The sequence below is a fragment of the Ammospiza caudacuta genome, chromosome 37 (assembly GCF_027887145.1).
Source record: "Ammospiza caudacuta isolate bAmmCau1 chromosome 37, bAmmCau1.pri, whole genome shotgun sequence".
Lineage (NCBI taxonomy): Eukaryota > Metazoa > Chordata > Aves > Passeriformes > Passerellidae > Ammospiza > Ammospiza caudacuta.
Window position 1 is genome coordinate 1,014,212 of NC_080629.1, and position 16,688 is coordinate 1,030,899.

Sequence of the window (16,688 nt, forward strand, 5' to 3'; positions counted from 1 at the left end):
CCGGCCCCGCCCCCTCGCTATGGCGTCCCCTGGCGGCGCGGCGGAGCGAGGCGCGCTGGGGCTCCTCCGCGCACGCGCAGTTCGCACCAAAGGGACTATTTGACGCGGCGGAGGGGCGTGTTTTGGGGTGAAATCGGGGGATTTTGGCACCGCGGGCGGAGCTCTGCGTGCAAAGCCCATGCGAGGAAGCGGCCAGACGCGGTTTTGGGGGGCTGGGGTGCGTTTCAAGGGGTTCGGGCTCCCCGGCGGAAGGATCCGCCATTGGGTTTAGCGGCGACCCGCGCGGATCCCTCCGCCCCTCAGGGCTCCGGCGCGGCCTCGGGCCCCGCGCAGCCCCAAAACCTCCGGGATTCGCCCCAAAATCCCCGCGGGGCCCCCCCCGGGCCCCCCCCGGCCATGCTGAAGCCGCCGCCGGCGCCGCCGCCCCCGCTCCCCCCCAGAACGGCCCCGAACGAGGCCCCGAGCCCCGGCGGGGGTGGGGGAGGGGCGGGGGAGGGGGCAGGGCCCGCGGGGGGGGGAGGGGCGGGGGGAGGGGGCGGCAGGTGAGTGGGGGAGGGGCGGGGGGGTTTGGGGGGGGTTGGGGGGGCTTGAGGGGTTTGAATGGTTTGGCGGGAATTTGAGGAGATTTGGGGGATTCTGAGGGCGTTTGAGGGGCTTTGGGGCAATTCGAGGGGATTTTGGGGATTCTGGGGGGATTTCTGAGCGGTTTGAGGAGATTTTGGGGGCAATTTGGGAATCCTGAGGAGTTTTGAGGGGTCTCAGAGATATCTGGGGAGATCTGACGGGCTTTCGGCATTCTGAGGGGTTTTTGGGGGAGATATGAGGGGATTTTGGGGGGATTTGAGGAGATATGAGGGGATTTTGGGGGGACTCGGATTCTGAGGGAGTTTGGGGAGATTTGAGGGGATTTGGTGATTCTGAGGGGTTTCGGGGCCATTTTAGGCGGTTCTGAAGAGATTTTGGGTGGATTCTGAGGGGATTTGAGGGGTTTCGGGGAATTTGAGGGGATTTGGGGGGTCCTGGATTCCTTGGGGGGCTCCTGGGAGGGAATTTTGGGGATTGGAGAGATTTTGGGGTCAGTTTGGGGGATTTGAGGGATTTTTTAAGGTTTTGGGGTCAGTTTGGGGAATTGGAGGGATTTTGGGGAGTTTTGGGGTTAATTAGTGGGATTTTGGGGGATTTGGGGTTAATTAATGGGGTTTTGGGGTTAATGAATGGGATTTAGGGACATTTTGGGGTGAATTAAGGGGATTTTGGGTCACTTTTGGGGGGTCCTGTGACTCTCGGGGCTCTCAGGCATTTGGGGGGTCCCGGGTGGGGTTTTGGGGTTCCCCAAATTTGGGGTTTTGCCCCCCTTTAACTCCCCCCTCCCCAATTCCTCTGCAGGGCCAACCCGGCGGGAAAATCCCCGGTAAGAAAACCCCAAAAAAGCCCAAAAAAACCCCAAAAAATCCCCCAAAATTCCAAAAAGAAGCCACCTAAAAAAAACCCAGGAAAACACCCAAAAAACCTCAAAACCTCCCCCCCAAAAAAACCAAAAACCGCTTTAAAAAAACCCCAAAAATCCCACCCCAAAAACACCCGAATAAACCCCCAAAAAACCCCGAGAAAGTCGCAAAAAACTCCAGAATCCCCTCAAAATAAACACAAAGAAATGTTTCCCCGAAAATTCCCCCAAAATCTTAAAAAATATTTCCCAAAAAAATCCTTCCCGAAATACCCAAAACTTCCACAAAAAAAAAAACCCCAAAAAATCCCCCAAAAACCTCTCCAGGAGGTCCAAAAAATCCCTGAAAGAGCTCGAAAAAAAAACCCCAAAACCCCCTCAAAAAAAAAAACCTCCAAAAAGTGTTTACAGAAAACCCCAAAATCTCCACAGAAAGACCCCCAAAAATTCCCCCCCCAAAAAAAAAACCAAAAAAAACAAAAAAAAAAAATTTCCCAAAAAAACCCAAAATCTCCACAAAAAAAAAAAAACCCAAAAAAAAACCAAAAAAAAACCCCAAAAAAATCCCTGAAAAAGCCCCAAACCCCTCAAAACAACCCCAAAAAAAATCCCCAAAAAATCCCAAAAACCTCAAAACGTCCCCGAAAGCGCCCAAAATGCCCCGAAAGCCCCAAAACCCCCAAATTCCCTCAGGTGTTCGAGGGCGTCTACGGCAACTGGCGGATGCTGCACGTGCTGACGGCCGGCGTGGTGAGGGGGACGGGGATTTGGGGGGATTTGGGGGGATTTGGGGAATTTGGGGAATTTTCAGGGATTTTGGAGGAATTCGGGAATTTTGGGGAAATTTTTGAGATTTTTTTTTTTGAGGGAATTTTTGAGGGTTTTGTTTTTGGAATTCAGCAGAATTTTGGGGGATTTTTGGGTAATTTGGTTTTTTTTTTTTTTTGTCTTGTTGGGGGAATTTTTTGGGGAATTTTTTGGGGAATTTTCGAGGGAAGTTTGTGGCTTTTTTTGGGAGTTTTGAGGGAATTTTGGAGATTTTTTTTGAGGGGGTTTGGAGGGATTTTTGGGGTTTGTTGTTCTTATTTTTGTTTTTGAGAATTTTTGGGGGTTTTTCAGAGGGATTTTTGGGAATTTTTTGGGGAATTTTCGAGGGAAATTTGGGGCGTTTTTTGAGGATTTCCGAGGGTTTTCTGGGAGTTTTTTGGGGAACTTTTCGGGGAAATATTGTGAATTTTTTGAGGATTTTTTTGGGGGGGTTTTGGTGGGATTTGTGGGCAGTTTTGGGGGGATTTTTGGGGGCAGTTTTAAAGGTAAATTTGGGGGGAATTTTGAGGATTTTTGGGGGGATTTTTCGGAAATCCTGGGGGGAGTTTGAGGAATTTTTGGGGGGGATTTTGAGGGATTTTGGAGGGAACTTTCAGTAGAGTTTTGGGGGCAGTTTGGGGATTTTGGGGGGGGTTTTTTTGGGGGGAAATTTGGGGCAGATTTTACTTTTTTTAACTGTGGGGCGTTTCGGGGGCATTTGGGGAAGTTTGGAGGGAAGTTTGGGGCAATTTTGGGTGGAATTTGGGGGGATTTTGGGAGGATTTTGGGAGGGATTTTTTGGGGGGAATTTGGGGTGAGTTGTGGTCACTCAGTGGTCACTGTGGTCACCCATTGGTCACTGTGGTCACTCAGTGGTCACTCAGTGGTCAGTTGGTCACTCTGTGGTCACTCAGTGGTCACTGTGGTCACTCATGGTCACTCAGTGGTCAGTTGGTCACTCTGTGGTCACTCTGTGGTCACTCAGTGGTCACTCTGGTCACTCATGGTCACTGTGGTCACTCAGTGGTCACTCAGTGGTCAGTTGGTCACTCAGTGGTCAGTTGGTCACTCTGTGGTCACTCAGTGGTCAGTTGGTCACTCAGTGGTCACTCATGGTCACTGTGGTCCCTCATGGTCACTCAGTGGTCAGTTGGTCACTCAGTGGTCACTCTGGTCACTCATGGTCACTCAGTGGTCAGTTGGTCACTCAGTGGTCAGTTGGTCACTCTGTGGTCACTCAGTGGTCACTGTGGTCACTCATGGTCACTGTGGTCACTCATGGTCACTCAGTGGTCAGTTGGTCACTCTGTGGTCACTCTGTGGTCACTCAGTGGTCAGTTGGTCACTCTGTGGTCACTCAGTGGTCACTCTGTGGTCACTCTGTGGTCACTCTGTGGTCACTCTGTGGTCAGTTGGTCACTCAGTGGTCAGTTGGTCACTCAGTGGTCACTCAGTGGTCAGTTGGTCACTCTGTGGTCCCTCATGGTCACTCAGTGGTCAGTTGGTCACTCTGTGGTCACTCTGGTCACTCATGGTCACTCAGTGGTCACCCATTGGTCACTGTGGTCACTCAGTGGTCACTCAGTGGTCAGTTGGTCACTCTGTGGTCACTGTGGTCCCTCATGGTCACTCAGTGGTCAGTTGGTCACTCAGTGGTCAGTTGGTCACTCAGTGGTCACTCAGTGGTCAGTTGGTCACTCAGTGGTCACTGTGGTCACTCATGGTCACTCAGTGGTCAGTTGGTCACTCAGTGGTCACTCTGTGGTCACTCAGTGGTCACTCAGTGGTCAGTTGGTCACTCAGTGGTCACTGTGGTCACTCAGTGGTCACTCAGTGGTCAGTTGGTCACTCAGTGGTCCCTCATGGTCACTCAGTGGTCAGTTGGTCACTCAGTGGTCACTGTGGTCACTCATGGTCACTCAGTGGTCACTCATGGTCACTCAGTGGTCACTCATGGTCACCCAGGGCTCCACGGCCGAGGTTCGCGTCCGCAGCGGCCGAACCTTCGAGGGGATCTTCAGAACGCTCAGCGCCAAGGTGAGCCCCAATTAACGTAATTAACGCTAATTGCCCTCTCATTGCCCTGCGTGAGCCTGCTGCCATCGCTAATTAACCCCTTATCGATTATTAATTGTTGCTAGGTAACAATTAATTAGGGCTGTTTCCTTCTTAGTCCTGGCTGATCCGTGATTTTTTCTAATTGTCCTTAATTAGCTCGTTACTGATTCTTGATTTGCTTGTAATTAGTGCTTAATTAACGCTAATGAACCAGAATTTCCCCTTTTCGCCCAAACTTTCAATTTTCCCCTTTTTTCCCCATTTTTTCCCCCATTATTTCCCACATTATTTCCCACATTTTAATTCTTTATTCCCCATATTTTAACCCATTATTTCCCATTTTTTAACCCATTATTTCCCACATTTTAACCCTTTATTCCCCATTTTTAACCCATTATTTCCCACATTTTAACCCATTATTCCCCATTTTTTAATCCATTATTTCCCATTTTTTAACCCATTATTTCCCACATTTTAATTCTTTATTCCCCATATTTTAACCCATTATTTCCCATTTTTTAACCCATTATTTCCCACATTTTAACCCATTATTTCCCACACTTTAATCCATTATTTCCCAATTTTTAACCCATTATTTCCCACATTTTAACCCATTATTTCCCATTTTTTAACCCTTTATTCCCCATATTTTAACCCATTATTTCCCATTTTTAACCCATTATTTCCCACATTTTAACCCTTTATTCCCCATTTTTAACCCATTATTTCCCACATTTTAACCCATTATTCCCCATTTTTAACCCATTATTTCCCACATTTTAACCCATTATTCCCCATTTTTTAACCCATTATTTCCCACATTTTAACCCATTATTTCCCATTAGTTCCCATTTTTAACCACATTTTAACCACTTTTTCCCATTTTTGGTGTTTTCTCCCCAGTCTGAGCTGGCCCTGGATGCTGGCCATCCCCATTTCCCCATTTCCCCACATTTTAACCCATTACTCCCCATTATTTAACTTTTTAACCCATTATTTCCCATTATTCCACATTATTTAACCCATAGTTTAACATTTTTAACCATTTTTGGCATTTTTCGCCCCAGTTTGAGCTGGCCCTGGAGGCCGCTCACCCCCATTTCCCCCTTTCCCAATTTCCCCACATTTTAACCCATTATTCCCCATTATTAACCCATTACTCCCCATACTTTCACCCATCACTTAACAACTTTTAACCCATTGTTTCCCATTTTTAACCATTTTTGGCATTTTTCTCCCCAGTTTGAGCTGGCCCTGGACGCCGCTCACCCCCAGTTCCCCCTTTCCCCATTTCCCCGTATTTTAACCCATTCTTCCCCGTTATTTAACCCGTTCTTCAGGCAGTTGTTGCCGTTATTTCACGTTTTTGACCGATTTTCCCGTTTTTCCCCCCAGTTTGAGCTGGCCCTGGACGCCGTCCACCGCCGCCCCTCCCCCGCCCCGGGGCCGCCGCCCCTCCCCCGCCGCGAGGAGCTGGTGGACACCATGGTGTTCAGGCACCTGGACGTGGTGGTGATCACCCTCAGGGACGTCACCTTCACCAGAAACGGTGACAATTTGGGGTTAAAAACGCAGATTTTGGGAAAAACCCCGAATTTCTGTGAAAAATCCCCAAATTTCTGTGAAAAACCCCCGAATTTAGGGCTGGAATCGGGGTTTGGGGTGTTCAGGCACCTGGACGTGGTGGTGATCACCCTCAGGGACGTCACCTTTACCAAAAACGGTGACAATTTGGGGTTAAAAACGCAGATTTTGGGAAAAACCCCGAATTTCTGTGAAAAATCCCCAAATTTCTGTGAAAAATCCCAGAATTTGGGCTGGAATCGGGGTTTGGGGTGTTCAGGCACCTGGACGTGGTGGTGATCACCCTCAGGGACGTCACCTTCACCAGAAACGGTGACAATTTGGGGTTAAAAACGCAGATTTTGGGCCATTTCTGTAAGAAACCCCAAATTTCTGTAAAAAACCCCAATGTCTGTGAAAATCCCCATTTTGGGCTGGAATCCGGGGGTTTTGGGGCTGTTCCTGCTAAATTTTGGGGATTTTGGGGCGTTTTTCTCACTGGATTTTGGGGCGTTTTCCGTTGAATTTTGAGGATTTTTGGGGAATTTTCCCACTGAATTTTGGGGCGTTTTTCACTGAATCTCGGGGCGTTTTCCCACCAGATTTGGGTAATTCTGGGGAATTTTCACACCACAATTTGGGGCGTTTTCCACAGAATTTTGGGGCTTTTTTTTTTACTGCTTTTTGGGGCATTTTTTAGCGATTTTTAGTGGTGTTTTTAATTGATTTTTGGAGTGATTTCATTGGATTTTTGGGGTGTTTTTCATTGAATTTTTGAGTTTTTTTTTCATTGAATTTTTGGGGCGTTTTTCATTGAATTTTTGGGGTGTTTTTAACTGAATTTTTTGGGCGTTTTTCACCGAGTTTTGGGGATTTTGCTGAATTTTCCCAAAACTGACGGAATTCTCCCCGAATTCCAGACAAGCTGCCGGGCGGGGGCGCCCCCCGGCTCAACGGGGAGCACCGGGAGAAGGTTCTGGAACGCTGGGAGGGCCCCGACGGCAGCGACGACTACGAGCTCGACTCAGACCTGGTAACAAATGGACCGAAATCGCCCAAATTCAACCCAAAATGCCCAAAACAGCCCCAGAACCCCCTGGGCTTCCCCACACCCCAAAATCCCCTGAAATACCCCCAAAAACCCCCTAAAAACCCCCAAAATCCCCTTTAAATCCCCCTCAAAAATCCCCCACACCCCAAATTCCCCTGAGTTTCCCCAAATATCCCAAATTCCCCTGAGTTTCCCCAAATATCCCAAATTCCCCCGATTTCCCCCCAAAATCCCAAAATTTCTCCAGCCCCAAAATGCCCTGAATTCTCTCCAAAAATCTCCTGCAAAATCCCCAAATCCCCCCCCAAAAAAACCCCTGATAAACCCCTAAATCTCCCCCAAATCCCCCAATTTCTGAGAATTCCCCCACATTTCCCAATTTCCCGGGTTTTCCCCCCAAAATCCCAAATTCCCCCAAGCCCCAAAATCCCCTGAATTCCATCCAAAAAATCCCCTAAAAGTCCTCCAGAATCCCCTCAAAAAAAAAAAACAAAAATCCTAAAAACTCCTAAAAATCCCCCCAAAATCCCCAAACCCTCAAATTTCCCAAATCCTCCTGATTTGCCCCCAGAATCCCCAAACCCCAAAAATCCCCTGAACGTCCTCCAAAAACCCCCTGAAAAATCCCAAAATCCCCCCCAGAAATCCTCCAAAAATCCCCTGAAAATCCCCAAAATCCCCTGAAAATCCCCAAAATCCCCAATTTCCCGATTTCCCCGGATTTTCCCCCGATTTTCCCAAATTCCCGGGTTTTGGCCCCGTTTCCGCGCAGTCCAACGGGTGGGACGCGGCCGAGATGTTCCGCTTCAACGAGGAGAACTACGGGCTCAGGAGCACCTACGACTCCAGCCTGGCCGCCTACACGTGCGTTCGGGGCCAATTCCGGGCATTTTGGGGCTTTCTGGCATTCTGGGGCTTGCGGGATTTTTTCTGATTTTTTTTCTGATTTTTTTCTGATTTTTTCTGATTTTTTTCTGATTTTTTTCTGATTTTTTTTCTGATTTTTTTTTCTGATTTTTTTTCTGATTTTTTTCTGATTTTTTTCTGATTTTTTTTCTGATTTTTTTTGTGATTTTTTTTCTGATTTTTCTGATTTTTTTCTGATTATTTTCAGATTTTTTTCTGATTTTTTTCTGATTTTTTCTGATTTTTTTCAGATTTTTTTCTGTTTTTTTTCTGATTTTTTTCTGATTTTTTTGTGATATTTTTTCTGATTTTTTTCTGATTTTTTTCTGAGTTTTTTTCTGATTTTTTTCTGAGTTTTTTTCTGATTTTTTCAGATTTTTTTGGTGATTTTTTGGGGGATTTTTGGGGGATTTTTTAGCGTTTTCTTTAAATTTAGTTTTGATTTTTTTGGGGGTTTTTTTTTGGGTTTTCTTGGAGTTTTTTTGTTTTGGGGTCTTTTTGGGGTTTTTTTTTGGCTTTTAATTTTTGAGGTTTTTTGGGGAATTGTTTAGGGGGATTTTTTGGGATTTTTTAAAATTTTTTTGAGTTTTTTTTTTCTGCTGTTTTTGGGGCGTTTTCTGGGCTCCGGAGCACCTGCGACTCCAGCCTGGCCGCCTGCACGTGGGTTTGGGGCCAATTCCGGGGATTTTGGGGCTTTTTGGGGTTTTTGGGGATTTTTCTTAGGATTTTTTTTTTTTTGCTGTTTTTTTGGGGTTGGTTTTCGATTTATTTTGATTGTTTTGCAGATCTTTTGGGCTCTTTTTGGGGTTTTTTCTTGGGGAGGTGTTTTTTTCGCGAGTTTTTTGGGGGAGTTTCAGGGCTTTTGGGAGGTTGGGATTTCTGGATTTTGTGGGTGATTTTTTGGAGGGTTTTTTTTAGGAATTTTTGGGATTTTTTCGGAGTTTTTTTTGAGTTTTTTTCAGGTTTTCTATCTGCAACTCCAGCCTGGGCCACGTAGATGTGGGTTTGGGGCAAATTCTGGGATTTTGGGGCTTTCTGGGGGTTATTGGTGGTTTTTAGGGACTTTTGGGGACTTTCTAGGATTTTTTTTTTAATTTCTTTGGGATTTTTAAAATTTTTTTGGGCCTTTTTTATGATTCTTTTTTTATATTATTAGGGGATTTTTAGGATTTTTTTGGGGGTTTTTTGGTGTTGTTTCCTGGGGGTTTTTGGGCTGATTTTTGGGATTTCTTGAGACAGTTTTTTGGGGGTTTTTGGGGTAGTATTGGGGTTTTCGTGGACTGATTTTTCTGGGCCTTTTTTTGGGGTGTTTTGTTGGCTTTTAACCCGTATTTTTTGGGGGGTTTTGGTGTTTTTTTGGGGGGGCCTTTTGAGGTATTTATTTTTAGGTTTTTGTGCTGTTTTCCGGGGTTTCTTTGAGCCGTTTTTTGCGGTTTTTTGCCAGGGGTTTTGGGGCGCGGTTTGGCCGTTCCCGGTGGGATTTTCTGGGGGTTTTTTGGGCTGAGTTTCTCTGGTTTTGGTGTTTCACCCTCCAGGGTGCCCCTGGCCCGCGAGGACAGCGCGTCGTGGCGGCAGCGCCTGGCCCGAGCGGCCGCCCTGGCCCGCGAGATCGAGGCCCTGCCCGGGCACCGCCTGCGGGCGGCGCTGGAGGACGAGGACGGCGAGGGGGGGCGGGGCCCGCGCCAGGCCACGCCCCCTTCCGCCGCGGCCACGCCCCCGCCGCCGGCCGCGCCCGGCCACGCCCACGCGGGATCGGGGAGGGAGAGCCCAGCAGGGGGCGCCACGCACAGGTGGGAAACGGGGGGAAAAGGCCCCAAATTGAGCCAAAATTAACCCGAAACTCACTGCAAAATTCATCTGGAATTGACCCAAAATTCACCCAAAAATTCGGCTGGGATTGACCCAAAATTGACTAAAAAAATCGCCTGGAATTGACCCAAAATTGACCCAAAAATTCATCTGGAATTGACCCAAAATTCACCCAAAAATTCGCCTGGGATTGACCCAAAATTCACCCAAAAATTCACCTGGAATTGACCCAAAATTCACCCAAAAATTCATCTGGAAGTGACCCAAAATTCACCCAAAAATTCATCTGGGATTGACCCAAAATTCACCTGGAATTGACCCAAAATTGACCCAAAAATTCATCTGGAATTGACCCAAAATTCACCCAAAAATTCACCTGGAATCGACCCAAAATTCACTAAAAAATTCCCCTGGGATTGACCCAAAATTGACCCAAAAATTAACCTGGAATTGACCCAAAATTCGCCCAAAAATGCTACAAAAAATTAACCCAAAAATTCACCTTAAATACGCCTAAAATAAACCCAAAATTCTTCCGGAACTCCCCCCAAAATTCACCCCAAAATTCTGCCCGACGTTCACCCGAAATTCACCCCAGAACCCTCCCAAAATCCACCCAAAATTCGCACAAAATCAACCTAAAACTCTGACCGGCGTTCACCCGAGTTTTACCCAAAAATGACCTGAAATTCACCCCGAATTCACCTCAAAACGTGTCCAAAATTCACCCAAAATCTGCCCGAAATTCACTTAAAAATCCGTTCAAAATTCAGCTGAAATTCCCCCGGAATTCACCCAAAATTCACCCAAAATGCTGCCCAGAATCTGCCCAAAACTCACCCAAAACTCACCCAAATTCTGCCCAAAATTCACCCAAAAATCCACCCCAAACTCTGCCAAAAATGCACCAAAAATTGGCCCAAAATTGACCCGAAATGCCCCGAATTTCCCCCGACTCCCGCTGACCTCTGACCTCTGACCTCTGACCTCTGCCCCCTCCCCTCCCCCCAGGGAGAAGCCGCCGCCCCTCCCCCCGCAGAGGGGGCGGGGCCTGGGGGGGTCCCCGCGCTGCCCCCCCCGCGCTGGGGGCGGGGCGGGGGCGGGGCCGAGGCCGGGGGGAGGGGCCGCGCTGGCCCCGCCCCTCCCCCACCCCCAGCCCCTCCCCCACCCCGAGCAAGGAGTGGACGGAGGTGAGGGGGAGGGGCCAAAGGGGAGGGGCTAAAGGGGAGGGGCTAAAGGGGAGGGGAGGGGCCAAAAGGGGAGGGGATTAAAAAGGGGAGGAGGGGCTTAAAAGGGTGTGGGGGAGGGACAAGAGGGGGAGGAGCCTAAAGTGAAAAGGGGAGTGGCTTGAAGGGTGGGGGAGGAGCTAAACAGATGGGGAGGGGCCTATGGTGGGGGGAGTGGCCTAAAATCTGGGGGAGGGGCCTAAAGATTGTGAGGGAGGGGCTTAAAGGGTGGGGGAGGGGTTCTGGGATGAGGGGAGGAGCCTGCAAGAATGGGGCGGGGCTATAAGGGGGTAGGGGAGTGGCCTAAAATTGAGGGGAGGGGCTTAAGGTTTGGGGGAGGGGATTTATATTGTGGGCGTGGCTCGGGGTTGGGGGCGTGGTCACCTGGCCCCTCCCCCTTTTTCAGGCCCCGCCCGGACGTCGCCCAAGGCCCAGCGGCCCCTGCGAGGAGGGGGGCGGGGCCAAAGCGGCGTCGGGGGCGTGGCCTCCCTTCCCCCCGGCCCCGCCCCCCAGGCCAAGGCCGAGCCCCTCCCCGCGCCGGGGTTGGGGGAGGGGCGGCCCCAAAGCCCCGCCCTCCCTTCCCCGCCCCCCAAGGAGGCCCCGCCCCCTCCGTGCCCCTCCCCCACGCCCCCGGAGCCGCCCGAGACCCCCCGCAAAGGTAAAGGGGGGGAGGGGCGGGGGGAGGGGCTCGGGGAGGCCACGCCCATCACTCGGCGCTGACCACGCCCCTTTCCCGCCCCCGCAGGAGGAGGAGCCAGAGCGAGGGAGGAGCAGCGGGGGATGGGCAAGGTGGGGGCGGGGCCGAGGAAAGGGGGCGGGGCTGAAGGGGGCGGGGCCGGGGGGGTTTTGGGGCCGTTTCGGGGGGATTTGGGTTCCTTCCATTCCCGGCTGGGATTTAAAATCGCTTTGGGCGATTTGGGGTTAATTTGGGGCATTTCTGTTCCATCTCAGCAGCTTTCGAGACTTCCGGTGTAATTTTAGATCCTTTTCATTCATTTTGGGGGTAATTTGGGTGGTTTTGGGGTCGGTTTTGGGGTAATTTCAGCAATTTTGGGGATTTTCGGGGTTGTTTCAGGTAATTTTCATTAAATTGCGTCAATTTGGGTCATTTTTGGGTAATTCCGATTAGTTTGGGTTTCTCTGAGTTAATTTTCGGTTGTTTTGGGTCATTTTGGGTTCATTTGGTTCAGTGTTGGGGTAATTTCTGTAACTTTTGGGACATTTAGGGTTGATTTAGATAATTCCCAGTGATTTTGGGTTGCTTTGGGGCGTTTTTGGGTTGTTTGTGGATTGATTTCAGTGATTTTTTTGGGGTTGATTTTCGGTTGTTTTGGGTCATTTTGGGTTCATTTCATTTTCTCCCATTTTTCTCTCCCCTCCCCCCCCCCAGCCCCCCCCCGGCGCCCCCCCCGTGGCCCCGCCCCCGCCCCGGGCCACGCCCCCCGAGCCGCCCTCGGCGGGGGCGGGGCCAAGGCCGGGAGGGGGCGGGGCCAGCGCGACCCCCCCGCGGAGCCCCCCCGGGGCGGGGGAGGGGAAGGAGGAGGCGGAGCCTGTGTCGGAGTGAGTGGGGGCGGGGCCAGGGGAGGGGGCGGGGCCGGGAAAGGGGGAGGGGCTGATTGAAGGGGTGGGGGAGGGGCTCTGTCCCGAATTTGGGAATTTTAACCCCCAATTTTGGGGGCGGGGCTTCCCAGCAGGGGGCGGGGCAAGCCCAGGGGGTGGGGGAGGGGCGGGATCCCAATTCTGGGCGTTTTCGCCTCAAACTGGGGGGGCGGGGCCTCACGAAAGGGGAGGGGCTTTCTGGGGGGGGGAGGGGCGGAACCCCAATTTTGGGCAGTTTAACCCCAGATTTCGGGGGCGTGGTTTCACATCGGGGGGAGGGGCTGACGGAGGCCCCGCCCCCCTTGTCTGACCCCGCCCCGACCCCCCTTTCTGGCCCCGCCCCCCAGGCAGGTGAAGCGCTCGCGGCTGAACCCGAACGCGAAGGAATTCAGCCCTGGGCGGGGCCTGGTGAGAGGGGGCGGGGCCAGGGGAAAGGGCGGGCGGGGCTTAAATGGGGGGTGGTCCAATGGGAAAAGGGGCGGGGCTAAAATAGGGGAGGGGCTGAAATGACAGAAGGGTGTGGGAGGGGGCGGGGCTAAAGGGAGGGGCTAAGGGAAAGGGGAGGGGCTAAAGAGGGGGAGGAGGTAAAGGGGAGGGGCTAAAGGGAAGGGGAGGGGTTAATGGGGAGGTCATTAAAAATTGAGGGAGGAGCTGAAAGGGGAGGGGTTAAACTTTGGGGGCGGGGTTAAAGAGAAGGGGGAGGGGGCGAGGGATGAGGTCATCGCTGTGGGCGTGGCCAGCGCAATTCCGGAACTTTCTGACTCCTCCCCCTTTCCTTTTGTCCCCGCCCCCAGGCCAAGGCCCCGCCCAGCGCCGCCCCCTCCCCCACGCCCCGCCCCTCCCCCACGCTGGGGGTGCTGCCCGCGGGGGGCGGGGCGGCCCCAGGAGGGGGCGGGGCCGGGGGCGGGGCGGGGGCGGGGCTTTACCCGGCCCCTCCCCCCCACTACATCTCGTACATCCCCCAGCTCCACGTGGGCCCCGCCCCAGTCCAGGTGAGTGACAGGTGAAAGGGGGCGGGGACGGGTGAGGGGGCGTGGCCTCTCTGACCCCGCCCCCCCTCCATTTCCAGCCCCCCCAGCTTTTCCCTTTCCCCGTTTCCGGCTCCGCCTCCGGAAAGTTCCGCGGGGCCAAAGGTGAGCCCCGCCCCTTCCTCTAAACCCCGCCCACATTCAGCGGGGGCGTGGCTCTCTCACTGAGCCCCGCCCCCTCACTGACCCCGCCCCCTTTTCTCTCCCCGCCCCCAGGCTCGCCCCTCCCCCCCCGCAGCGAGCCCCACCCCTCGCCCGGCTCGGCCCCGCCCCCTCTGGTGGCGGCCCCGCCCCCGCCCTTCTCGTCCTTCCTGCCCTTCCCGGGACAGGCCCCGCCCCCGGCCCCGCCCACCCTGGTGCCGCCCCTCCCCCACTACCAACAGGTACGGCCAATCAGGGGAGAAAGGGCGGGGCCGGGATTGGGGGGAGGGGCCTAAAGAAATTTCAGGGAGGGGCTAAAGGGTGGGGGAGGGGCTTTGAATGGGATGGGGAGGGGTTAAAATAGGGGGAGGGGCTACGTAGGAAGGAGGGGCTTGAACTAAGATGGGAGGGGCCATGAATATTTAACGATGGGGAGGGGCCAAGAATAATGAAGGGTGGGGCTGTGAATATTTAATGGGGGCGGGGCTCTGAATATTTAACGATGGGGCGGGGCGGTGCCACACTCGGCCGAGCCCCGCCCCTGACCCCGCCCCCTCTCTCTTTGCCCCGCCCCCAGCCCGTGTTCGCGCCGCTGCTCCCGGGCGGGGCCAGGCTCCTCCCCCCGCCCCACCAGGGCCCCGCCCACCACCACCCCTCCCCCCCCGCCCCGGCCCCGCCCCCCCGCGGCCCCGCCCTTCGCCCCGCCCCCGCCGCCGGAAGCTCCGCCCCCCGGGACGCCGCTCTATGGTGAGACACGCCCCCTGCCCCGCCCCCTCATTTGCATGTCCGGGTGTATTTGGGGTCCTTTGGGCGATTTTGATTCGCTTCGGGTTTTTTTGGGGCAATTTTGGGTTGTTTTGGGTCAACTTGGGTCTCTTTTGAGTTGATTTCAGTGATTTGGGAGCATTTAGGGCTATTTTTGATCGTTTTTATTAATTTTGTGCTAATTTGGGTCATTTTGGGGTCAATTTTAGGGTAATTCCAGGGATTTTGGGACATTCAGGGTCATGTTAGATAATTTTCATTGATTTAGGTAACTTTTGGTTAATTCTGGTTTAATTTGGTCATTTTGGGTGACTTGGGACACTTTGGGGCCGTTTTGGGAACAATTTTGGGGAGATTTGGGCCATTCTTGTGTAATTTTGGTCATTTTGGGGTTGATTTTGTTCCGTTTTTTGGCCCCGCCCCCTCATTACCATATTCTCTCCCCGCCCCTCCCCCGCAGCCGCCGTGCACCCGCCCTTCCCCCCCCCCCAGCTCGGCCCCTCCCCCACCGCGGGCGGGGCCGGCTCCAGCCCCGCCCCCACGGCCTCACCTGGGCAGGTAAGCAGCGGGAAGGGGGGCGGGGACCGGGGGCCACGCCCACTTTGAGCTGACCACGCCCCCTTTGAATTAACCCTGCCCCCCCTGAAGTAACCCCGCCCTCTTTACTCTGGCCCCGCCCTCTTTGAAGTCACCCCGCCCCTTTTCATTAACCCCACCCCCTTTCTTTAGCCCCGCCCCCTTTTCATTAACCCCACCCCCTTTCATTAACCCCACCCCCTTTCATTAACCCCGCCCCCTTTCATTAACCCCGCCCCCTTTCATTAACCCCACCCCGTTTCATTAACCCCGCCCCCTCTGTTCTGTTCCAGCACGGAGGAGGCTCCGCCCCCGCCCCGGGGCTCTTTCTCGGCCCCGCCCCCTCCGCCCCTGCCCCACCCTCGGCCCCTCCCCCTTCCGGCGCTTCCGGCGCCCCTCCCCCTCCCTCGGCCCCGCCCCCTCCCGCGGGCTCGGCCCCGCCCCCTCCTCCCCCTCCCGGCTCCGCCCCCTCCCCCCAGGGCGGGTTCGGCCCCGCCCCTCCCCAGGCCCCGCCCCCTCCCACCCCAGCGCAGGGGGGCGGGGCCGGGGCCGCCCCTCCCCCTCCCCCTCCCCCCGCCGTGTTCGCGCTGCATCACCATGGATACGGTCACGTGACACAGGTGGGGGCGGGGCCAAGGGGGCGGGGCAGGAGGGGAAATTTGGGGGGAAAAACCCAAAAATGACGGGGTGGGGGAGGGGCGGGAAAAGGAGATTTTGGGGGAAAAAATGGGAAATTTGGGGGTGGGGGAGGGGCTGGGGTTTGGGTTGGGAGGGGGAGGGGAAATGGGGGAGGGGGAGGGGAAATTTGGGGGAAAAAACCCAAAATTGCTGGGTGGGGGAGGGGCGGGGAGTGGAGTGGGTGGGGGAGGGGAAACGGAGAAAAATTGGGAAAAATTTTTTTGGGGAGAAAATGGCAGAATTGGGGGGGGTGGGGGAGGGGCCGCGGTGGGCGTGGCCTCTCGCTGACCCCGCCCCTTCCCCTCCCCCATTGCAGCCCCACGTGCCCGGCCCCGCCCATCCCCCCCCCCCAGGTGATCACGCTGCTGCACGCCCCGCCCCCCGGGCAGGCCCCGCCCCCCGCCCTGCCCGCGCAGAGCCCCGCCCCCTTCGGCTTCATCGGCCACGCCCCAGGTCAGGGGGAGGGGCTGACGGGGGGAGGGGCTGGGGTCACTCAGGGGTCATTCAGGGGACACTCAGGGGTCAGGGGTTACTTCAGGGTCACACTGAGGTCAGAGGTCAGCAGCGGGTCACTCTGGGGTCATTTGGGGTCGCTCTGGATTCACTCAGAGGTCGTAGGTAACACTGACGTCATCCAGAGGTCAGGGGTCACTCATTAACTTTGGGGTCACAGGTCATTCAGGGGCCAGGGGTCACGCTGGGGTCACTCAGAGACCGTTTGGGGTCGGGGGTCGCTGTGGGGGTCAGGGGTCAGAGGTCGCTCCCCCGGGGGTGCTGACCCCGCCCCCTCTCCCCTCCCCCAGTTCAGTCCCAGCAGCTCCAGTTCCACCCCGGGACCTGATTGACAGCGCGGGGGCGGGGCCAACCCGAATGGGGGCGGGGCCAACCCGAATGGGGGCGGGGCCTCGCTCCCCCGCCCCTCCCCCACCCCCGTTTTGTATTAATTTATAGTGGGGGGAGGGGCCAGGGTGGGGGAGGAAAATTTGGGGCAGAAACGGCCAAAAAAAGGGAAAAATGAAAATAAAATAAAACTT

General features: G+C 54.0%; 1 protein-coding gene across 1 annotated transcript; it reads left to right on the forward strand.

Moving 5' to 3' along the window:
• Positions 1–19: 19 nt before the first annotated feature.
• LOC131570680 (ataxin-2-like protein) lies at positions 20–16,495 on the forward strand. Its single transcript, XM_058823051.1, has 21 exons — positions 20–79; positions 304–542; positions 1,387–1,411; positions 2,141–2,197; positions 4,220–4,291; positions 5,708–5,861; positions 6,796–6,908; positions 7,699–7,790; positions 9,368–9,622; positions 10,653–10,831; positions 11,274–11,525; positions 11,613–11,656; positions 12,258–12,427; positions 12,814–12,874; positions 13,261–13,458; positions 13,536–13,599; positions 13,711–13,877; positions 14,213–14,305; positions 14,861–14,958; positions 15,971–16,107; positions 16,458–16,495. The coding sequence occupies exons 1-21, from the start codon at positions 20–22 to the stop codon at positions 16,493–16,495; spliced, it is 2,568 nt and encodes an 855-aa protein (XP_058679034.1).
• Positions 16,496–16,688: the final 193 nt, after the last annotated feature.